The 25,111-nt window shown below is 43.0% G+C and overlaps 1 protein-coding gene across 4 annotated transcripts in view; it reads left to right on the top strand.

The window, feature by feature from the left end:
* LOC122540459 (uncharacterized) overlaps positions 1 to 24,618 on the top strand; it is a 52,453-nt gene extending 27,835 nt beyond the window's left edge. For all 4 annotated transcript variants that reach the window (XM_087980224.1, XM_087980226.1, XM_087980225.1 and 1 more), the window contains 3 exons: positions 3,646 to 3,793; positions 17,125 to 17,172; positions 20,701 to 24,618. In XM_087980224.1, coding sequence (XP_087836350.1) covers positions 3,646 to 3,793; positions 17,125 to 17,153 — 177 coding nt within the window. In that variant the 3' untranslated portion in view covers positions 17,154 to 17,172; positions 20,701 to 24,618. The remainder of the gene's footprint in view (positions 1 to 3,645; positions 3,794 to 17,124; positions 17,173 to 20,700) is intronic.
* Positions 24,619 to 25,111: the final 493 nt, after the last annotated feature.

Below are 25,111 nucleotides of genomic sequence, written 5' to 3'. Positions count from 1 at the left end.
GATGTTGCCAGGGTTGGAGGATTTGAGCTACAGGGAGAGGCTGAACAGGCTGGGGCTGTTTTCCCTGGAGCGTCGGAGGCTGAGGGGTCACCTTATAGAGATTTACAAAATCATGAGGGACATGGATAGGATAAATTGACAAAGTCTTCTCCCTGGGGTGGGGAAGTCCAGAACTAGAGGCACAGGTTTAGGGTTAGAGGGGAAAGATCTAAAACAGACCTAAGAGGCAACCTTTTTACTGAGTGGGTGGTACGTATATGGAATGAGCTGTCAGAGGAAGTAATGGAGGCTGGTACAATTGCAACATTTAAAAGGCATTTGGATGGGTATATGAATAGGAAGGGTTTGGAGGGATATGGGCCGGGTGCTGGCAGGTGGGACTAGATTGGGTTGGGATATCTGGTCGGTGTTGGACGAGTTGGACCGAAGGGTCTGTTTCTGTGCTGTACATCTCTATGACAATCAAAATCTGAAAGAGCAACCAGGAGAAACTGTTCCCAGTGGCTACAGTTAACTGAGCAAGCAGACTTCAGGTGAATGGCAAAGGAACCTGAGGTGAAATGAGGAAAGTTGCTTTTGCACAGAGCTATTATAATCAGAATGCACTGTGTGGAGGAGGCAGGTTCAGGAGTAAATTTGAAATGAGAATTTATTAAATACTTGAGATGGAGAAGTAAGAAGAAAGGACAAGCAGAGTGGGACTAATGGATGGATCTTTCTGAAGAACCAGCGCAGATGTGATGGATCAAATAACTTCCCTCTGTGCTGAAAATGTCTCTGATTCCAGGAGAAGAGTATTTGGTTGGAGCCTATCAGACTGTTCATTAATCTGAGATTGTTAGTAACAATACAATGCAATCCAGTACTGGAACAGGCCCTTCAGTCCACCAAGCCTGTGCCATTTCCTAGTCTTTATTTAGACCAGCTACGTATTGCCCATATGTGGTATCTATCCCTCTGTTCGCCTCCTGTTCATGTGTCTATCAAGATATGCCTTAACCGTTGCTCACGTGCCTGCTTCCACCACCTCCAGGGGCAGTGCATTCCAGGCACCCACCACACTGTAGGTGAAAGAGTTTCCCTGCACTTCTTCCTTAAACATTTCCGCTCTCTCCTTGAACCTGTGCTCTCTTGTAGTTGACTTTCCACCTGGGGAAAAAGCCTCTGACTATCCACACTACCTATGCCTCTCATTATTCTGTAGACCTTTACCAGGTCGCTCCCCGCGCCCTTGCCCCCACCCCCACCCCTATCCAGCCTCTGTCTTTCCAGTGAAAACAATCTATGTTTATCCAACCTCTCCTCACAACTAAAACCCTCCAGACCAGGCAACATCCTGGTAAACCTCCTCTGCACCCTCCACAAAGTATCTACGTCCTTTCTGGGGTGGCACGGTGGCTCAGTGGTTAGCACTGCTGCCTCACAGCACCAAGGATCCAGATTCAATTCCAGCCTGTGTGGAGTTTGCACATTCTCCCTGTGTCTGCGCAGATTTCCTCCGGGTGCTCTGGTTTCCTTCCACAGTCCAAAGATGTGCAGGTTAGGGTGGATTGGCTGTGGGAAATGCAGGGTTACTGGGATCGGGTGGGATGCTCTTCAGAGGGTCAATGTGACTTGATGGGCCAAATGGCCTGCTTCCACACTGGAGGGAATTATATGTTTCTGGTAATGTAGCAACCAGAACTGCACGCAGTATTCCAAATGTGGCCTGACGAAGGTTTTATCCAGCTGTAACTTTTATATTCAATGCCCCGCCTGACGAAGGCAAGTGTGCTATTTGCCTCCTTGATCACCTGATCCACCTGTGTTGCCCCTCTCAGAGAACTGTGGACCAGTATATCCAGATCCCTCTGTATGTCAGTGCTCCTCAGGATTCTGGCATTTATTGTATAATTCTCCCCTGAATTTGATCTTTTAAAATGTATCACTTTGCATTTGTCTGGATTAAACTCCATATGCTATTCTTCTTCCCAAATCTGTAATCTATCTGTATCCCGCTGTATTCTTTGACAATCCTCTTCAAGATCTATAACTCTGCCAATTTTGGACTCATCCACAAACTTACCAATCAGACCACCTACATTTTCCTCATTTGTATATATATTACAATCAGCAAAGGTCCTAGCACTGATCCCTGTGGAACAGCATTAGTTAATTATCTTCATTCCAAAATGCACCCTCCCATCGTCATTATCAGTCTTCTCTGACCAAGCCAGCTTTGTATCCATTTAACCAGCTCACCCGGATCCCATGAAAGCCTACCTTCTGTACCAAACAGCCATGTGATACCATATCAAATGCCTTACTAAAGTCCATGTGGACTACATCCACTGCCCTTCCCTTATCAATCATTCCAGTCACTGAAATAACTCCCCAGATGCCGGTATCCCATCATTTATTTACACGGGGAGAGTCCTTGACACCTATCCAGCTCCCTCAGAGCCAGCACTCAGAGTGAACACTCCTGTTTATATCTGTCAGCCAGAGCTCCCTGATTAGACCATTTAACAGCCCCAATCAGGGAACTCCTACACTATGAGGCCCCCCTGGCTGACCCTGTTACAATCAGGACTGTCACCTCCTTGAAAAATAGAATCAATTTAGTGAGACATGACCTTCCCACACAAACCCGTGCTGCTTATCACTATCAAGACCATTTACTTCCAAATGTGACTAAATCCTGTCTCTCAATGTCTCCTTCACCACTGACATCAGGCTCACCAGCCTCTAATTACCTGGAATATCTGTTTCCCTTCTTTAAGGAAGGAACAACATTGGCCATTCTCCAGTCCTCTGGAACCTCCCTGAGGCAAAGAGGATGCAAAGATATCTGTTAAAGCCTCAGCTATTTCATCCCTTACCTCCCACAGCTTCCTGAGACAAATCGCAGCTGGCCCTGGGGACTTGGCTACCTTAATACACTTCAAGACACCCAGCCCTTCCTCCTTCATATCCCCTTTTAGCCCTCCTAACTCCCTGTTTGAGCTTCTTCCTACTTTCTCTATATTATTCAAGGACTTCATCTGTTTTTAGTTGTCTAGACCTTAGGTATGCTTCCTTATTTTTTTGACTAAGCTGATAATTTTCCCTGTCATCCAAGGTTTCCTGTCCTTTACTTTCACAGGAACATGCCTGTCCTGCACCCTAACCAACTGGTCTTTCAAAGACTCCCACATGCCAGATGTGGATTTGCCCTTATCACAGCTGCTCCCAATCCACTCTCTCTAATTATTGCTTAATTTGGTTATAGCTGAAAATGTGTTGCTGGAAAAGCGCAGCAGGTCAGGCAGCATCCAAGGAACAGGAGAACTGACGTTTCGGGCATAAGCCCTTCTTCAGGAAGGGCTTAATTTAGTTATAGTCAGCCTTCCCCCAGTTTAACACCTTCATCCAAGCTCCACCCTGTCCTTATCCATAAGTATCTGGAAACATACGGAATTATGATCACAATTTCCAAACTGCTACCCCACTGAAACTTTGATCACCTGACTGGGCTCTTTTCCCAATACCAGCTCCAATATGCCCCCCCTCCCTCATTTTGGAAAACCTGGGCTTAATGAAATAACTGGCCAATTCCACACTGTAAAATTACTCCAGGAAATTCTATTGTGTTTATTTCTTTTTTCTTTTTCCATTGTTCCGAAGGTTATCTCCGAATGGGGATTAAATGGAACTTACGTTCTGGAAGCTGGTGCAGTGACTGGTGCTACACTTTCTGTTATCATCAAAGCTGTCCTCGGTTGCTCAATGATCAAGGTTTCCCGCTGTTTTGGACAGGGTCTACACGAAAGAAGTAAGTTGGCATCTTTCAAGCCTTCAAATATTAATGGGGTAACTTGACAGCAGCTTCCAAAGCTCTGCCACCCAAAAGGAAACGGGTAAATAGGAACACCGTGTTCCCCTCTGAGTCCTTCCTATTCTGCCTTGGAAATATATCACTCAACTGTTGTGGTTCTGTTCGCCGAGCTGGGAATTTGTGTTACAGACGTTTCGTCCCCTGTCTAGGTGACATCCTCAGTGCTTGGGAGCCTCCTGTGAAGCGCTTCTGTGATCTTTCCTCCGGCATTTGTAGTGGTTTGAATCTGCCGTTTCCGGTTGTCAGTTCCAGCTGTCCACTGCAGTGGTCGGTATATTGGGTCCAGGTCGATGTGCTTATTGATTGAATCTGTGGATGAGTGCCATGCCTCTAGGAATTCCCTGGCTGTTCTCTGTTTGGCTTGTCCGATAATAGACAATAGACAATAGGTGCAGGAGTAGGCCGTTCTGCCCTTCGAGCCTGCACCACCATTCAATATGATCATAGCTGATCATCCTTAATCAGTATCCTGTTCCTGCCTTATCTCCATAACCCTTGATTCCACTATCCTTGAGAGCTCTATCCAACTCTTTCTTAAATGAATCCAGAGAGTGGGCCACCACTGCCCTCCACTGGGGCAGAGCATTCCACACAGCCACCACTCTCTGGGTGAAGAAGTTTCTCCTCATCTCTGTCCTAAATGGTCTACCCCGTATTTTTAAGCTATGTCCTCTGGTTCGGCACTCACCCATCAGCGGAAACATGTTTCCTGCCTCCAGAGTGTCCAATCCTTTAATAAATCTTATATGTCTCAATCAGATCCCCTCTCAGTCTTCTAAACTCAAGGGTATACAAGCCCAGTCGCTCCAGTCTTTCAGTGTAAGGTAATCCCGCCATTCCAGGAATTGACCTCGTGAACCTACGCTGCACTCCCTCAATAGCCAGAATGTCTTTCCTCAAATTTGGAGACCAGAACTGGACACAGTATTCCAGGTATGGTCTCACCAGGGCCCTGTACAGCTGCAGAAGAACCTCTTTGCTTCTATACTCAATCCCTCTTGTTATGAAGGCAGCATGCTATTAGCCTTCTTCACTACCTGCTGTACCTGCATGCTTACCTTCATTGACTGGTGTACAAGAACACCCAGATCTCTCTGTACTGCCCCTTTACCTAAATTGATTCCATTTAGGTAGTAATCTGCCTTCCTGTTCTTGCCACCAAAGTGGATAACCATACATTTATCCACATTAAACTGCATCTGCCATGCATCTGACCACTCACCTAACTTGTCCAGGTCACCCTGTAATCTCCTAACATCCTCATCACATTTCTCCCTGCCACCCAGCTTAGTATCATCAGCAAATTTGCTAATGTTATTACTAATACCATCTTCTATATCATTAACATATATTGTAAAAAGCTGCGGTCCCAGTACTGATCCTTGCGGTACCCCACTGGTCACCGCCTGCCATTCCGAAATGGAGCCGTTTATCACTACTCTTAGTTTCCTAACAGCCAACCAACTTTCAATCCAAGTTAGTACTTTGCCCCAATACCATGCGCCCTAATTTTGCTCACTAACCTCCTACATGGGACTTTATCAAAAGCTTTCTGAAAATCCAGGTACACGACATCTACTGGATCTCCCTCGTCCATCTTCAGAGTTACATCCTCAAAAAATTCCAGAAGATTAGTCAAGCATGATTTCCCCTTCATAAATCCATGCTGACTCTGACCAATTCTATTACTACTATCCAGATGTGTCGTAATTTCATCTTTTATAATAGACTCCAGCATCTTTCCCACCACTGAGGTCAGACTAACTGATCTATAATTTCCTGCTTTCTCTCTCCCACCTTTCTTAAAATGTGGTATAACATTAGCCACCCTCCAATCTGCAGGAACTGATCCCGAATATATCGAACTCTAGAGAATAATCACCAATGCATCCACGATTTCTCAAGCCACCTCCTTCAGTACCCTGGGATATAGACCATCAGGCCCCGGGGACTTATCAACCTTCAGACCTAACAGTCTCTCCAACACCAATTGCTGGCAATTTTTTTTTAAATTATAGATATTTTTATTAGAAATTTAACATTTTTACAAGTTTACAAAAATAAACAAAACTCTCAGATTTAAACATTGATATAAAATTAGTTCAAATATACAATAGCCAAAATTTAACAAAAAAAAACAAAAACAAATTAAAAAAAAACGAAAAAAGAAAAAAAAACTCAACTATCTACTAATCTAACCTACAACTAACCAGAGTGTATATTTAAGTCTCTTACATGCTCGGAATGTGTTAACATCAGATGTAATAAAACCCGAATTCGTGCGGGATTCCTCCCCCGAGGGGCCCCGGACCAGCCAGGTTTGTAATCTCAATTAAATAAAAGCCCTTGTTAGGATAGCCGAAATATCTGTATTTATGTAATTCAAGAAGGGCTGCCATATTTTATAAAATAATTCGGTCTTTCGGTGCACCATATTTGTAAGGAAGTCAAGGGGAATACATTCCATAATTAATCTGTGCCAATTTGAAAGTCCAGGGGGGCCCTCAGCCACCCAGTTCACCAAAATATTTTTCCTTGCACAGAAAGAAAGAATAGAAAATAGTCTCTTCCTGTACATGTCCAGGGAGGGAAAGTTCGAAAAGCCCAAAAGGAGAGATACAGGGTCCACTTTAATTTCCGTTCCTAAAATTTCTGTCAGGGTACTTGCTACTTTAGTCTAATATCTACGGATCTTATGACAGGTCCATAAGCAATGTACAAGAGTGCCCACCTCTATTTTGTATTTGGGACACATTGGAGATGCTCCTGCCTTAAATTTTGCCAGTCGATCCGGTGCTATATGGGCCCTATGAAGTATCTTCAGCTGGATAGCCTGGGTTCTGTTACAGATAGTAATTCTTCTAGCGTTTTCCCAAATATCATTCCACGTTTCTGTGGAGATTTCTAGTCCCAAATCCTGATCCCATGTTTTAAGCAGATTATCCATATCCCCCGATACTTCATCATGTAGTAAATGATAAATAGTACTGACGGAAGATACCCCCACTGGTCGTAGGACACTACATTCTCTATCGGATTTATAAAGACTATCTAATAACGTAGTCTTCTTCTGTATATAATCTCGAATTTGGAAGTATCGAAAGAGGTCTCCATTGGGTAATCTGAATTTCTGACGGAGCTGTTCAAAAAACATCAGGACCCCATCCTTAAATAGGTCCCCTAGACATGAGATACCCCTGGATCTCCAGAGTTTAAAAGTGGCATCTGTTAACCCCGGTTGAAATCCCCATGCTCCCACTATCGGTGCATAGGGGGATGTTTTATGTGAATTGCCCTCATTTTGCTGCATTATATTCCAAGCCTTGATTGTATTTAGTATTATAGGGTTTTTACAATGATCTGTAATGATTTTCCTCTTGTCTGAGAATAAAAGGTTAATAAGTGGGTATTTTACTTGAGAGGCCTCGATGTCCAACCAGATTGATTGTGGATCAGACAAGACCCAATCAGCTATCTAACTTAATACGGAACTTAACTGATATTTCCTAAAGTCTGGGAAGTCCAATCCACCCCTTGCCTGTGGAAGCTGTAGCTTCTTCAGCTTAATGAGGGGCCGCCTATGATTCCAGATAAAGGAACCCAGCCAGCCATATAATTTACGTAGAGCCGTCCTCGGCAGCATCACCGGAAGCATTCTCATAGGATATAGGAGTCGGAGCAGGACATTCATTTTGATTAGTGCTATTCTACCCAACCAGGAAATTGGAAGGTCTCCCCATCGCTGGAGGTCCTGCCTTATCCTTTCCAGTAAATGCACAAAATTATACAACTGACCAAATACTGGAGTAATAAAAATGCCTAAATATAAGAAGCCCTCCAGGGACCAACGAAAGGGAAAAAGGGATCCGTCCGCTAAGCGGGGTATCATAGCAAGGCTACCCATTGGCATAGCCTCCGATTTTGAAAAATTAATTTTATAGCCTGAGAATGCACTAAATGTATTAATAACTTGGATTAGGCGAGGTATGGACATCAGAGGATTACTGAGGAATAGAAGAACATCATCTGCATACAGGGTAATTTTATGTTTACCTGTACCAATCCTCGGGGCTGTTATATTAGGATCAGCTCGTATAGCTTCTGCTAGTGGTTCAATTATTAGCGTAAATAACAATGGCGAGAGGGGACATCCCTGACGGCAGCCCCTACCCACACTGAAGCTATCCGAACCTAATCCATTGGTAACCACAACTGCTTTGGGATCACTATACAATGTTGAGACCCATTTGGTAAACACCTGTCCAACGCCAAACCTCTCCAATGTGTAAAACAAATATGACCATTCGACCCTATCAAATGCTTTTTCCGCGTCTAATGAAACCACTACTCCTGGTATCTTTCCCTGATGACAGTCTTGAATCATATTCAGAGCCCTTCTAATATTATTGGATGATCTACGGCCCTTAATAAACCCCGTCTGATCCTCCTTTATGATATGTGGCAGTACCCTTTCTAGTAATTGCTGGCAAATATAAATTCCCTTAAGTTCAGGTCCTTCAGCCACTGTTACCTCAGGGAGATTGCTTGTGTCTTCCCCAGTGAACACAGATCTGAAGTACCAATTCAATTCTTCTGCCATTTCTTTGTTCCCCATAATAAATTCCCCTGTTTCTGTCTTCAAGGGCCCAAATTTAGTCTTAACCATTTTTTTGCCTTTCACATACCTAAAAAAACTTTTACTATCCTCCTTTATATTATTGGCCAGTTTACCTTCGTACCTCATTTTTTCTCTGCGTATTTCCTTCTTAGTAATCCTCTGTTGCTCTTTAAAAGCTTCCCAGTCCTTCGTTTTCCCACTTATCTTTGCGATGTTATATTTTTTCTCTTTTAACTTTATATGTTTTTTAACTTCCCTCATCAGCCACGGCCACCCATGCCTCCTCCTAGGATCTTTCTTCCTTTTTGGAATGAACTGATCCTGCAACTTCTGCATTATACACAGAAATATCCGCCATTGTTCCTCCACACTTCCGATTGTACCCTCTCCCTCTCAAATTGCAGATTGAAGCTTATTGTATTATGGTCACTACTTCCCAATGGCTCCTTCACTTCGAGGTCCCTGACCAATTCTGGTTCATAGAACATAACATAGAACATAGAACAATACAGCACAGAACAGGCCCTTCGGCCCACGATGTTGTGCCGAACATTTGTCCTAGCTTAAGCACCCATCCATGTACCTATCCAATTGCCGCTTAAAGGTCACCAAAGATTCTGACTCTACCACTCCCACAGGCAGTGCATTCCATGCCCCCACCACTCTCTGGGTAAAGAACCCACCCCTGACATCTCCCCTATACCTTCCACCCTTTACCTTAAATTTATTTCCCCTTGTAACACTCTGTTGTACCGGGGAAAAAGTTTCTGACTGTCTACTCTATCTATTCCTCTGATCATCTTATAAACCTCTATCAAGTCACCCCTCATCCTTCGTCATTCCAATGAGAAAAGGCCTAGCACTCTCAACCTATCCTCGTACGACCTATTCTCCATTCCAGGCAACATCCTGGTAAATCTTCTCTGCACCCTCTCCAAAGCTTCCACATCTTTCCTAAAGTGAGGCGACCAGAACTGCACACAGTACTCCAAATGTGGCCTAACCAAAGTCCTGTACAGTTGCAACATCACTTCACGACTCTTGAATTCAATCCCTCTGCTAATGAACGCTAATACACCGTAGGCCTTCTTACAAGCTCTATCCACCTGAGTGGCAACTTTCAAAGACCTATGAACATAGACCCCAAGATCCCTCTGCTCCTCCACCTCACTAAGAACCCTACCGTTAACCCTGTATTCCGCATTCTTATTTGTCTTTCCAAAATGGACAACCTCACACTTGGCAGGGTTGAACTCCATCTGCCACTCCTCAGCCCAGCTCTGCATCATATCTAAGTCCCTTTGCAGCCGACAAGAGCCCTCCTCACTATCCACAACTCCACCAATCTTCGTATCATCTGCAAATTTACTGACCCACCCTTCAACTCCCTCATCCAAGTCATTAATAAAAATTACGAACAGCAGAGGACCCAGAACTGATCCCTGCGGAACTCCACTTGTAACTGGGCTCCAGGCTGAATATTTACCATCTACCACCACTCTCTGACTTCGACCGGTTAGCCAGTTTTCTATCCAATTGGCCAAATTTCCCTCTATCCCATGCCTCCTGACTTTCCGCATAAGCCTACCATGGGGAACCTTATCAAATGCCTTACTAAAATCCATGTATACTACATCCACTGCTCTACCCTCATCCACATGTTTGGTCACCTCCTCAAAGAATTCAATCAGACTTGTAAGGCAAGACCTACCCTTCACAAATCCGTGCTGGCTGTCCCTAATCAAGCAGTGCCTTTCCAGATACTCATAAATCCTATCCCTCAGTACCCTTTCCATTACTTTACCTACCACCGAAGTAAGACTAACTGGCCTATAATTCCCGGGGTTATCCCTATTCCCTTTTTTGAACAGGGGCACAACATTCGCCACTCTCCAGTCCCCTGGTACCACCCCCGTTGACAGTGAAGATGAAAAGATCATTGCCAACGGTACTGCAATTTCCTCTCTTGCTTCCCACATAATCCTAGGATATATCCCATCAGGCCCAGGGGACTTGTCTATCCTCAAGTTGTTCAAAATGTCCAACACATCTTCCTTCCTAACATGTATCTCCTCTAGCTTACCAGTCCGTTTCACACTCTCCTCTTCAACAATACGGTTCCTCTCATTCATAAATACCAGATCTAGAATTGCCTTCTCCCTGGTCGGCTCCAGCACCAACTGTTTTAAGAGTTCAAAGTTTGTGCGAAGATTTGTAGCCCGGGTGCTCGTTGTTGTGGTTCTGTTCGCCGAGCTGGAAGTTTTTGTTGCAAACGTTTCGTCCCCTGGCTAGGCGACATCATCAGTGCTTGGGAGCCTCCTGCGAAGCGCTTCTTTGATGTTTCCTCCTGTGTTTATAGTGGTCTGTCCCTGCCGCTTCCGGTTGTCAGTTTCAGCTGTCCGCTGTCGTGGTTGGTATATTGGGTCCAGGTCGATGTGTTTGTTGATGGAGTTTGTGGATGAATGCCATGCCTCTAGGAATTCCCTGGCTGTTCTCTGTCTGGCTTGCCCTATGATAGTAGTGTTGTCCCAGTCGAATTCATGTTGCTTGTTGTCTGCGTGTGTGGCTACTAAGGATAGCTGGTCGTGTCGTTTCGTGGCTAGTTGATGTTCATGTATTATGATTGTTAGCTGTCTTCCTGTTTGTCCTATATAGTGTTTAGTGCGGTCCTTGCATGGGATTTTGTACACTACATTCGTCTTGCTCATGTTGGGTATCGGGTCCTTCGGATGAAGTTGCGCGGGTATCCCTTTTTGGCGAATACATTGTACAGGTGTTCTTCTTCCTCTTTTTGCAGTTCTGGTGTACTGCAGTGTGTTGTGGCCCTTTTGAATAGTGTCTTGATGCAATTTCTTTTATGTGTGTTGGGGTGATTGCTTTCGTAGTTCAGGACTTGGTCTGTGTGTGTGGCTTTCCTGTGTACCTTTGTGGTGAATTCTCCGTTCGGTGTTCTCTGTACCATCAAGTCTAGAAATGGGAGTTGGTTGCGCTTTTCTTCCTCTCTAGTGAATCGGATTCCTGTGAGTGTGGAGTTAATGATCTGGTGTGTGTTCTCTATTTCTGTGTTTTTAATGATTACAAAGGTGTCATCCACATATCTGACCCAGAGTTTGGGGTGAATTTGCGGTAAGACTGTTTGTTCTAATCTTTGCATAACAGCTTCTGCTATGAGTCCAGAGATGGGTGAGCCCATGGGTGTGCCGTTGATTTGTTCATATATTTGGTTGTTGAATGTGAAGTGTGTTGTGAGGCACAGATCCAGTAGTTTGAGTATGCCGTCTTTGTTGATAGGTTCCCCGTCTTGTTGTCTGTTCTGTATGTCCAGCAGGTTGGCTATTGTTTCTCTGGCTAGGGTTTTGTCGATAGATGTGAACAGTGCCGTTACATCGAATGAGACCATGGTTTCTTCCTTGTCTATGTGTATATTTCTGATGATGTCCAAGAATTCCTGTGTTGATTATATAGAGTGTCTGGATCCGCTGATCAGGTGTTTCAGTTTCTGTTGTAGTTCTTTAGCCAGTTTGTGTGATGGTGTCCCTGGTAGTGATACTATGGGTCTGAGTGGGATGTCTGGTTTGTGCACTTTAGGTAGTCCATAGAATCTGGGGGTGTTGTTGCTTTCAGGTTTAATTCTCTGTAGGTCAGACCTGGTTATCTGTCTGTTTTTTTGTAGGTTCCTCAGTGTGTTGTTTATCCTATTGGTGAGCTGTGGGGTGGGGTCAAACTCCCTCTTTTGGTAGGTGTTGGTATCTGCAAGTAGTTGTTGTGCTTTTTGGATGTACTCTGCTTTGTCCAGGATGACCGTCATTCTGCCTTTGTCTGCTGGTAGTATGATTATGTTCTTATCGTTTCTTAGTGCTTTTAGTGCTTCCCTCTCCTTGGTGTTGAGGTTGTGTATTTGTCTTTTCCTTGTTATCAGGGGTACGATACTTTGTCTCACTGTTTGTTGTGTCTCTTCTGTCAGTCCATTGTTCCTGAGTGTACATTCTAGTGCTGCTGGGAAGTCTGCTGTCTTGGCGTCCCTGTGATTGTAGTTGAGTCCCTTGGCCAGTATTGTTCTTTCCATGTCTGTGAGCTGTCTGTGGGAGAGGTTTCTAATCCACGAGTGTGTTGTGGTGTCTTCTCTGTTGTGTGTTAGTTTGCCCATTTTTTCTTTTAGTTCTGTTTTTTTGCGGTGTGTGGTCCTGTTCAAAAGAGCCACAACACACTGCAGTACACCAGAACTGCAAAAAGAGGAAGAAGAACACCTATACAATGTATTCGCCAAAAACGGATACGCCCGCAACTTCATCAACAGATGCCTAAGGGAAAGACAACGGAATGAGGACATGCCACAACCCAAAGGACTAGCCACACTACCATACATCAAAAACATTTCTGAACTGACAGCCAGACTACTGCGACCACTAGGACTCATAACAGCACACAAACCAACAGCCACTCTCAGACAACAACTCACCAGGACGAAGGACCCGATACCCAGCATGAGCAAAACCAATGTAGTGTACAAAATCCCATGCAAGGACTGCACAAAACACTACATAGGACAAACAGGAAGACAGCTAGCGATCCACATCCATGAACACCAACTAGCCATGAAACGACACGACCAGCTATCCTTAGTAGCCACACACTCAGATGACAACACATGTGTTTGACAGTGAAAACACTACTATTATCGGACAAGCCAAACAGAGAACAGCCAGGGAATTCCTAGAGGCATGGCACTCATCCACAGATTCAGTCAACAAGCACATTGATCTGGACCCAATATACCGGCCACTGCAACGGACAGCTGGAACTGACAACCGGAAGCGACAGATTCAAACCACTATAAATGCCGGAGGAAACATCACAGAAGTGCTTCACAGGAGGCTCCCAAGCACTGAGGATGTCACCTAGACAGGGGACAAAACGTCTGCAACACAAATTTCCAGCTCGGCGAACAGAACCACAACAACGAGCACCCGAGCTACAAATCTTCTCCCAAACTTTGAATATGACTCAACCTTCATTGTGACTGGATTAAAATCCTGGAACTCTCTGTCTCTGGTGAATAGCATAGTGTGTGTACCTACATCACATAGACTGCAGTGGCTCGTGAAGACTGAAGTTAGTTTTTGTAAAGAAGGTGAGGTGTAAAAGTCTTGCTACAATTGTATAGAGCAGTGGTGAGAACAGGCCCAAACCCGCCTCCCATTTTTTCATGATCTTGAGATCTTAGGGGGCATTTAATTCTCCTTAGCCAGGGCAATTAGGGAGGGGCAGTGAAAGCTGGCCAGCCTAGTGATGCCTATATTCCATAAAAAAGTCAAAACACAGAAATGCCTGAAATGTACTGGTGCTGAGGCAGGGACAAGAGCCGAAGTGAATTTTTAATGCTGCTATTTTCCAAATACTTTTTGCAAAGCTATTGGAATATTGGAGATGTATTAAATTGGAGATGTATTATGTTGGAATATTGGAGATGTATTAAATTGTTCCAAAAGTCAAATGTTTGTGAGAGCAGCAGTTACGTACAAGAGTACGTTAGCCATCTGAGACCAATATAGACTGATGTCTGACACACAACTCCAATGATTCTGGAACTTTGTATTCTTATGTAGAGATTTGGAAAACATGCGCTCTCTGTTCATGAGTCATTGTGTAGATGAGAGAGGTCAACTGCTATGTCAATCTCTAGGCCTGGTGGTTTGGTTTCTGAGTTGAATATGAAGAGATTGGAGATAGCTGTCTCCTTGCGGAAGTATGGATCCTGAACTTGGCATTTGGCTTTAGGGGGTCACGAGGGAGCGGCCCCATTGTCCTGTCACCCTGTGATGTCGATGTACTTTGTGTAGTTTTGAAGAATTCTGGTAGATTCAGCATTGGACTGTTAGTGGGAGGGACTCTACTATTCCAACTTCAACTTGTGTTCAACCTGGATCTGTTTTTGACAGAACAGAAGAAACAAGTAGTTGGCAGATCATTCCCAGCCTATTGGAAGTTAATCGCAGGAATAAGTAGCATCATTGAGAGGCCATTAATACAGACAAATGGCTGGTTAAAATATCAAGCTCTTTAATGGGCTAAAGAATGAATGAACGTTCACAGAATTACAGAATTGTTATGGTGCAGAAGAAGGCCATTTGGCCCATCGTGCCTGCATTGGCTCTTCAAACAAGCATCATCACCTGGTGCAAATCTCCTCCTTTTCTTCATTTCCTTGCTCACTATTTTTGCCAAATAATCATCCAATTCCCTCTGGAGGGACTCAATTGAACATTCCCCCCCTCTCCCCGGCAGAATCTTCCAGGGCCAAACTACTCGCTGTGGGAAAAGGTTTCTCCTCACATCACTCTTGCTTCTTTTGCACATCACTTTAAATCCATATCCCTCTCGTCGTGTTCCTTTAATGAGTTGGAGCAGCTTCTTGCTGTTGAGAAGGCTGCACCTTTCACCTTGGCCTTTGTGGGGAGCTGTGGCTTTACGGATAAATTGAAAACATTTGAAAGCTATTACTGAAGGCCAAAGATCACCAAATACAAACTGGCCCAATAAAAATCTATATCAAATGACATCATCTCATAGATGCTCATTACTATAAAAATTCTGTTTTTTCAAGGTTCTTAACCTCGCTGATAATCTTTGTTAATTGGTGAGGTCTAGTCTGGAGCACTGTGTCCAGTTCTGGTCGCCCAGTTACAAGGAGGATCTTATTAAACTGAAGAGGGCTCGGAAGAGATTGCTGGGAAAGTCTGAGTTATAAAGGAAGGCTGGGTCTTTTTTTACTGAATAAAGGAGGTTGAGAGATGACCCCTTAGAAGTTTATAAAATAATGGGAAGTATAGATAAAGTTAATGATAGTTGTCTTTTACCTAAGATGAGGGATTTCAAGACTAGGGGGCACATTTTTAACATGAGATTAAAAAGACATGGGGGCAATATTTTTGCACAGAGAGTGGTTCGTGTGTGGAATGAACTTCCTGAGAAAATGATGGATGTGAGCACAGTTACAATGTTAAATGACATTTCGATAAGTACATGAATTGGAAGGGTTTGGAGTGATATGGGTCAAGAGCTGGCAGGTGGGGCTAGTTATGTTTGGGATTATGTTCAGCATGAACAGGTTGGATCAAAGGATCTGTTTCAGTGCTGTATGACTCTATGACTCTACATATACTGTAACTGATTTTGTGTCAAGCCAGATGACATTAGAACTTGATGTTTTTGAACCAGAAAACAATCCTCTGGGGTGAGGTTTCTGTTGATTTAATGAGTTGATTAATGTGTTCAGGTGAAATTCCTTAAAAAAGATGATTGGAAGTTTCATCCAAACACAATTTATTACCCTACCCCTGAGAGTGTGCCAATATTTTTGAGTTAATCTTTCCCGAGATGTGAGCATCGGAACTGTCTTTATGAAGGTGGTGGTCAGCTGTCAGACCATTTCAGAGCGAGTCACATTGCTGTTGGTTCTTGAATCGTATGTAGGCCAGACCAGATAAGGACAGCAGGTTTCCTTCCCTAAACAATACAAATGAATGAGAAGAATAAGAGGAGGAGAAGTGGGCCATTCAGTCCATCAACCCTGCTTTGCCATCAATAAGGTCCTGGCCAATTGGACAATATTTATGAGTGTTTAACAACAATCTGGTAGTTGTCACCATTGTTGGTACTCGCTGTTCATTCCAGATTTTTAAAACAATTTACATTTAACTTCTGCAATTGTCATGGTACGATTTGAACACACGTCTCTGGATCACTGGGCCTATAACAAGGCTGATAAGGGTGGCATGGTGGCTCAGTGGTTAGCACTGCTGCCTCACAGCACCAGGGACCCAGTTACAATTCCACCCTTGGGCTATGTGGAGTTTGCACATTCTACCTGTGTCTTTGTGGGTTTCTTCTGGGTGTTTCGGTTCCCTCCCTCAGTCTAATGATGTGTAGGATAGTTGGATTAGCCATGGGAAAGGTAGAGTAAGGTGATGGGTCTGGATGGGATGCTGTTCAGAGGGTTGGGGTGGACCATCTGGGCCGAATGGTCTGTTTCCATACTGTAGGGCTTCTATGATTCTAATAACTTTGCCACTATATCGCCTGCGTAAGGTCTTCCAACTAGAAGAGACCACTAATGAGGAAGAATAGACACTCTTTTAAACCCAGGAGAATACAATAAGGTGTTTGTAGCTTACAATGCAGGTACACCACGGCTTAATCCTTTCTCAGTTATGCATCGGTTTTGTTGAGTTTCTTGGCACATTTCTGTCTGTGAGGCTGAGCAAAATCTCTTACCATAGATTACCTAACTCACCTCATTAGCCATCCAGGCTGCACCTATAGCACCCACCTCACTATTCCAGCTCCACTATACCACCTGCAGAACCCAGAACAACTTGCCACTATCTGGATTGCTTAGAGTGGACTAGCATCCCTGGCACCAGTGCCATCTTTAAAAAGCCAGACTCAGAGAATTGTGGTTGAGTCTTAACTGCCCTCTGGGTCTGGGCAGTTAGGGATGTGCAATAAATGCCTGGCCTGGTCAGTGATGATCACATCCTGTGAATGAAGAATATTTTAAAACTTCTTTGTCTTCGTAGCTACTGTTCATTGAGAACATTCCTAATTATAATTTTGTATTTTTTTCCCATTTTTCTCTTTTCTTTCCTAGTATTTAATCCCACAGAAGCATCGCCGTAGGCTTGGGATATCTGTAAAGGTAAGCAGGATAGTTTCCTTCTCTATCATTGTCATCCCTCCTTGGAAACTTCCAGCTGGACTGGGTGCCTTTGGGCTCAGAGTTAATATCTCTGCCCGTTTGGGGTTGTAGTGGTTTAACCAGCAGCTTAGCCTGGTGTCAGTATGTGTACCACATCCTGTTACAGGCGAATAGCGTCAGGCAGCTTTCTGACTGTGAAACACTGCTTGACATACAGGGTTCCAGGTCCCACGAAGAAATGTGTCATTGACAGAGAAGGTTCATGAGTAAGGGTTCTTCTGCTTGAAAATAGACTGATTAATAAATTTCACTCAATCTCAGGACCAATCAGTATCCGCAAGCGACTAAAAACTGTTTCTGTACAGTTTATGGAAAATTGTGTTCCATTTCAGTGAATAACTGTCAGGATTCACAACGGGCCAAGGATTTACCTATATAGACCTTTTAGCCAAGCAAACTGAAGCCTCACGTAGAGGAATGAAATAACTGATTATTCAAGTAATAAGGAATTCCATTCAAGTCCTCTGTGGGCTCTTCGATTAATGCTGCTCAGTCTCTTTTTCAAGTTATTGTTCAATAAAGGTATGAGACAATTCTCATAATGTTCACAAATGGCAGATACAAGGATAAATTCACTGGTTTCACCCAATCAGGAGGAAGCAAGATTCAGGGCTGTAGGAATACAATGCTATCTCTACTCAGTGTAGACCCCCTAGTGGGATCATTGCATCAGTGAGATTATCTTATTTAATACTGTACTTGCATGCTGAACTTGAAAATAGTAAATCATTGGATTTAGTGTATTTAACAGACAGCAATATTGACTGAACTTTAAGTAATCATAGAGTCATTAAGGTACAAGAGGCCATTCAGCCTATCAGGTCAATGTTGGCTCTCTATAGAGTAATCCAGTCAGGCCCACTCTTCCACCATATCCCCATAGTCCTGCAGTTTGTTTCCTTCAGTTACCTGTCCAAATTTCTTTTGGAAATGTTGTCTCAGCACCCACTCCCTCATAGACACCAACTTTCAGGTCATTACTACTCACTGCGGCAAAATGGTTTTTCTCCAAACCCTTTCTGCATCCCTTATCCAGAACCTTAACTCTGGGTCCTTCATGCTTTGGACCATCAAACAACGGGAACAACTTCCTCTTGTCCATATTGCTTAAAGCTATAAACTTATCGACCTCTTTCAAATCTTCTGTCTGAGGAAAACATCCATCTTTTCCAACAAACCTTGTCACTAAATTCCCTCAACCCTGGTCCACTCTAGTAAAACCCCTCTGTATTCTCCCAAGGAGCCTCACATCCTTCCTAATGTTTGGTGACAGTGTTTGTACTCAATACTGTAGTTGTGGCTTAACCAGACCTTGCTAATGATTAATTGTAACATCTCTGCTTTTATTCCAGTCCTGTGTTGATTGAGACAAGATCCCATTTGCTTTCCTAACTACTCTACCTTCTGATTGATCCCCCCTCCCCCAGATTGCTCTGCTCCTCCAAGCTACTCATAGCTGAGCTACACGGTCAGATATTTCTAATCAGCCTCCTGGTTCAAAGGTAGGAATATCACCACCCCACAAAAGCTCCCAAGAATAAAGTTAAGTCTTTATTTTGATTGTAGATATTTCCCTAATTAACCTGTTTAGAGATATTGTTAAACATTTCTGAAGCAGGCAAGATTTGAACCTGGGTCTCCTGATTTGGAGATAAGGAGCACTACCTCTGTACCCCATTCAGTCTATATTGTCCCTTATCATTTCTTCTGCCAAAAATGCAGCATCTCACACTTCTCTGCATTAAATTCCATTTGCCCCTTGTCTGCCCATTCTGATAGCCTTTCTCTGTCTGCTGCAGTTAACTGATATCACCCATATTATTCACAATCCTTCAAGTTTGCTATTATTGGCAAATTTTGAAATCTTACTCTGAATGCCAATATCCAAATTCTATGTAAAGAAAGCAGTATGCCAACTGCTGGCTGTTTGGGAATACCACCATCTGCTGCCAGTCCTGCAGACCGCGAGAAACCACCCACCAATGTCCTTCAGCTAATTTTTTTTAATACAAGCTAATGTTATATTCCTAACCACGCGTCTCTGGTTTGTGAGCCTTTGCTTTTTGTAGTACTTTGTCAAATACCTTCTTAAAATCCATACGGGGATATCCACCCTTCATCAACCTTCACTGTTATTTCATCAAAAATTCAATTGAAATTAGTCAAGTTGGTTTCAGTTCTGTGAAAGTAATATTTTTAAAGACGTCAGAAAGTCATTGGAACAGTGACTGAATTATATTATTTTCAAGAAAGCACATGATTCATTTAAGTGTCTAGAAAGATGCCTGTGGTGCTGAAATGTGTTACTGCTGAGTTACAACAGATAAAGAGACTAGGGGCCACTAGCTTTGTTTTGATTTCAGTTCGGAAGAAGTAGGAGGTCAGTTCAGGAGAACAATGTGCTCCTGACAGAAGAATCAGGTTTTAGTTCCAGAGAACAGTTTTCACTCTGGGAGAAGAATTTTAGTTTGTGAAGTTTCTAAACTGTGAGTGATTGTATCAAAATTTCCAAATTGTCAGAACTGAAAGGATGTTCAGGCTATCAAACTAGCTCACCACTCCAAGAAAGAGAACTGGGAAGCATCAGTTAAGTAAGAAATTAAAAAGTTGACATCAGAGTGATATTTATAGAGTCAAAAGCACGGAAACAGGCCCTTCAGTTCAACTCCCCTGGACCAACCAGGTTTCCCAATCTAAAGTAGTCTCATTTGCCTGCATCTCAGAGATTGAGTATCTGTATTGTTGGGAAACAGGTTGAACCTTTGTTTTACTGTTTATGCTAAGATCTTATTAAACCATCTTAGCTATATCGCTTTGTCTATTCTTGTTCCTTTAAATGATAAACATGTATTCTTGTGTTAAAGAACATTGGCAGCTTTGAGTGAATAATTTCAGTGACTAACCACTTTGGTAACCACAAGCAAAGATTGAATTTAAAATCTATCAATCCAGATTTCACGCGGGTAGCTGACTTGTTCAGTATTGCCATCATCTGGGATTGTAACAATAGTCATTCATGTATTATATCTTTGTCCTGTCCCTCTAAACATATATCACCGTCTTTGTCCCTAATATAGAGTCATGGAGATGTATAGCATGGAAACAGACCCTTCGGTCCAACCCGTCCATGCTGACCAGATATCCCAACCCAATCTAGTCCCACCTGCCAGCACCCGGCCTATATCCCTCCAAACCTTTACCATTCATATATGTAGCAGTCCACCTCATACTGCAGGATTCCTATTTACAAGTCAGTAGGAGATTTTTGGGTTCCCTTTTATGTTTCCTTCTGTGTTATTTTTGTATTCTTTTTTCTACCAGTTTTATTCCCCTCCGCACATTGCTGGGCTGAATGTTTATGGTCCTTCAGGTGACTGTGACAATGGAATTGAGCATGAGTCAATGCAGAGGTAATTCTGAAATCATTAAACGGATCAAACACTGAAAACCCACTTTTGTCTTTCTCAGGTTCTTTATCAGTGCCATAACCTCGCAACTGCCTTCGCACTTTTCCGGATATTATTGAATCTTCCCTTGAAAAGAGATGAAGATAATGAATGTGGAGCAACGTGTATAGCAGTAATGAACATTTCTATTTTTATATCATAAAATTTATATAAAGCGCTAATTTCTGAAGCTGAAAATTTGAGAACTGGTATATAGTTTGTTGGAATAACTGCGACATTATTGAATATTTACATTTTGACATCTTATTTTGTTGATATATTCAGAGTTTGATATATATTGTACTGCACATCTTTGAACAGAACTATCAGGGTTGTCAAATTCAAAAACTGTGATTACATTTGGAGTTATAATCAGTTCATTCCAGTTAGAACTGAGCATGATTGAATTTGTCGATTATGAAATTAATTAACAGAATGGAATTAATTATTCTTTGTTAATAATTGACGCCATGTTATTATAAGGTAGCAGGACAGGTCCAGGGGACAAATATCCCACATTCACTCCTTAAGTTGCAGCCCATAAAATACACAATTGACAATTTACAATAAATATTGCCATTGGAATCCCACAATTTTGTATGAAATGACTGTCAGCATTAAGTGGGCTAACAGTGATGCTAAATTATTGAACACTATGGTATTGATTTGCTAATAGTGCAATGAGTAATTTGGTGTTTCCTGTTGAATTACCTTTGAATGATTGTAGTTTCATTTGCTGCCATTGCTGGCTACCTGTATTCACTGGGCTCAAGGTGGATGAGAGTGTAATCAGATTACAGGACATGGAATTTTCCAAGTGAACGGACACTGGGAACAGAAGCAGGAGGATCCCATAAATACCCACACTGGGTGGGGTATCAGTTACAGGACACTTTTCTTGATGCTGGATGGTTTAACAGAGATGGGTTGAAAGCCTGGCAAAAGCTGGCATTTCCCAGAGGCAAACTCTTCAAGAGTGTTGTTGAAAGTGAATTTAGGAGGTTGACGGGGATTCTTGGCTGTGCTGAGGGTAAACATACTACCTGGAGGCAGCAGGCCAAGACAGTGTCAGGACAATAGACCACCCCCACTCATCTGGGTGGAAGTAGAGCTGAAAGCACATCCACTATGGAGAGGCGACTGCTCTGGGTTCCGCTACATAATTCTTTGCAAGTTGTGTCACTGGTAGACAAGCTGATTACAAAGGTGTTTAGCACACTAGCCTTCAATGCTCAGATCATTGAGTACAGGAGTTGAGAGGTCATGTTGTGGTTGTATGGGGTGTTGGTGAGGCCACTTTTGAAGTACTGTGTATAATTCTGGTCGACCTGTTATATGGACAGCATTATTAAACTGGAGAGGGTTCAGAAAAGATTTCCAAGGAAGTTCCCAGGATGGGACGGTATGAGTTATAAGGAGAGGCTGGATAAACTGGGACTTTTCTCACTGGAGTTTAGGAGGTTGAGGGGGTGACCTTATTGAGGTTCATAAAATCATGAGGGACACAGACAAAATGAATAGCAAAGGTCTTTTCCTTAGGGTAGGGGAGTTTAAAATTAGAGGGCACATTTCTAAGGTGAGAGAATAAAAAATTAATAGGAACATGAGGGGTAACGTTTTCACATAGAGGATGGTTCTTCTGTGGAATGAATTGCCAGAAGAAGTGGTAAATGCAGGTACAGTTACAACATTTAAAAGACATTTGGGCAGGTATATGAATAAGAAAGGGTTAGAGGGATATGAGCCAAATGCAGGCAATAAGTTTAAGGTGGAGGGAAATAGCTCTTTGGTCTCTTGGGAAATCAAGAGATTATAGTGAGTGGGTGGGAAATTGGAAGTGAGGTAGAGGTCAACCATGATCGATGGCCCGAATGGCCTCCTGCTTTGATCCCTTGTGTTCTTGTTGAAGCCCCTCCCAGACCTACACCTCCTCCTGCAACCCAGTGCACCTCTGAAACCCAAAGTGGCCACAGATCACTGCTTCATTGTGAATGTACAACTGCCTCAAACTGCCCAACTTTGAAGATTTTGCCAATAAATTCCAGGATATGTGATGGAGGGGTCTTGCTAGAGAATCGATCATGTTAATATCGAGACATTGCACCTTTACCTGCAGTGTTGTGGAGATGGGGGGAGTAGAGAGTGAGACTGAAGCCTTTAAAGGGCTGCGGGTTTTCCTAATGTGCAGATACAAGGCCTCCATTCAGAGGGCAGTCAGTGTCTGTGTCTGTTTACTTGACTGAACAATATCTGCCCTAAGTATTTGTGGTTTCTCCTAGGGCTAGCATGGGAATGCTGGCCCGAGTTCCTGGGATAGCATTGGAAAGTTAACCTCCTACAGCTGAGGAAGCCTTGCCTAGGAAGGTCAGAAATTCCTGTTTCCCCAAGTAATGGTATTGAACCATTCAATGGTGTTAATAATGATGTGAGTTGGATTTTACTTCATTTCCTTTTGTCAATAATTAATTACTTGATCAAATATTGAATTTGTCTTATCTTTGTGCATTATTTTCAATGAGAAATCACTGAGCTTGGGGTTTTTGTGATTTGGTGAATTGACTGAGTGTTTAAAAAGAAGAGGAACAAGGCAGATGTTCCCTTTGGACTATCCGGAATTGTTTGACCTCTGTTACATTAACACAATGTTCATTTTTACTTTGTTCAATACCATACATCTAATTCAATATAAAGATTCCAAATCTGAACAATTACACTCACCTTATTCCAAATAAATTACCATTTTAAGGTGTCAAGTGACTGATGCAAAGAAAATGTAAGCGAAGGGGAAAAGTCACACTCGAGCTGCTCAGTGTATGTTTGACAAGTTCCTCATTGTGTTCATCCAGCCTGGGATAGGTTAATGCACTAAATCCATGCACAAATGGTCCTGGATTCTCCCCTTGATATTCTCAATATTGTGTCTGTACACACCTGAAAATATTGGGCATCATTGAAAAAGGCACCTAACTGTCTTGGGATAGATAACTTCAAACATCTTCCAGGATTACATTTCACTTTGGTTTTGGATCTAGTGTCAGATTCATTCTCTCAGCTGGGGAATCATTGACTCAGGGAATGTTTCCAGCCAGTCCCACTCTCACTGACCTCTCCCTTGTCAATTCCCACTCTTCAGACGCTCGTCTGGTTATCTCTGAAGGTCACAATTAACTCAGCGTCTGCAACTTCTAGATACTGGGTACTTGCTGGGTAAATGTCTCTCATCATCTTGCCAATCCCCTTAAATTGAAATCCCGTCATCCTCTCCCTTTCCACCAATGTTTCTCTCTATCCAGTCTGCCCAGGCCCCTGACGATTTTAAACAACCCCACCAAGTCCCCTCTTAGGTTTCTCAATGTAACTGAAACCCTTCGTCTTTCAGAGGGAAGGTGCGACTCTCAGGGCAACTGCCCAGAAGTAAACCTTGTTTTGGGGTCAGGTGGGGGGGTAAGGGAACCACATAGAAACTCATTGAAAAGACACATGGAGACAAACACTGGGAGGCGATCTGCTGACTGGCTGCATCACTAACTGCTGAGTCACGGAACAATGGATCATGTAAGGCCCTGCTCCTGGTGTGGAACCTCACCGCAAGATCACACACCCAGTAACACACAGTAACATGGTTCAAGGGGATTCCAGCCTGGACGCTCTGGTCTGGAGTCACGCATCGGGAATTTCTGAACCAGTCCACATCATCTCCCTCACTACTGGGAGATATAAATGTTAAAAGCGAATGCAGCAGATAAGAACTAAACTATACTAAGAAGAGTTCTAGCTTTATGTGTTGATCGAGTGTTACTGTTATATTGGGACCTGAATTTGAGTAAAATTCACTTCCATAACTTGTTGAAATGCTTTGCCTAGCCACTTTGTAAAAGAATGTACTGACTGTAACTCTGCAGCAGAATTATTTTTTAAATAAAGTCTTTTTTTCCAAGAAGGGTAGTGATCAAAATATTATCTGAAGTATTTGTGTGTGAAATCCTTATTGCAGCTGGACAGCTTTTCATTTGGGGGTGTCACAAATTGAAACAGATGTTGCTGTTAAAAAGGTCAATGTGGGTTTCAATATTGGTTAACTTGCATTTACATAGCCACCTGGGATGTTGAACAAAATTTCGGAAGGTGCTTCCCAGGGATGTAATTGGATAAAAGATCCAGGAGCTAGTTCAGGACATGTGACTAAATGTTCAGTTAAGGTGACAGGTTTTAAGGAACATAATAACAGGAAGAAGGCAATGGAGAGTTGGAAGGATGGAGTACAGAGCTAAGCCTTGTGGTGGGATGAAAGGAGAGCAGAATACTCAAGTCCTAAATTAGAGAAGCCCCACAGAATCCTCACAATTTTTTAGATTAGATTACATTACAGTGTAGAAACAGGCCCTTTGGCCCAACAAGTCCACACCGACCCGCCGAAGCGTAACCCACCCATA

This window comes from Chiloscyllium plagiosum, unplaced genomic scaffold, assembly GCF_037043375.1.
Source record: "Chiloscyllium plagiosum isolate Xiang-an unplaced genomic scaffold, Cpla_swu_hap1 HiC_scaffold_37, whole genome shotgun sequence".
In the NCBI taxonomy this organism is placed as follows: domain Eukaryota; kingdom Metazoa; phylum Chordata; class Chondrichthyes; order Orectolobiformes; family Hemiscylliidae; genus Chiloscyllium; species Chiloscyllium plagiosum.
This window is presented reverse-complemented; position numbering and strand designations above follow the sequence as displayed.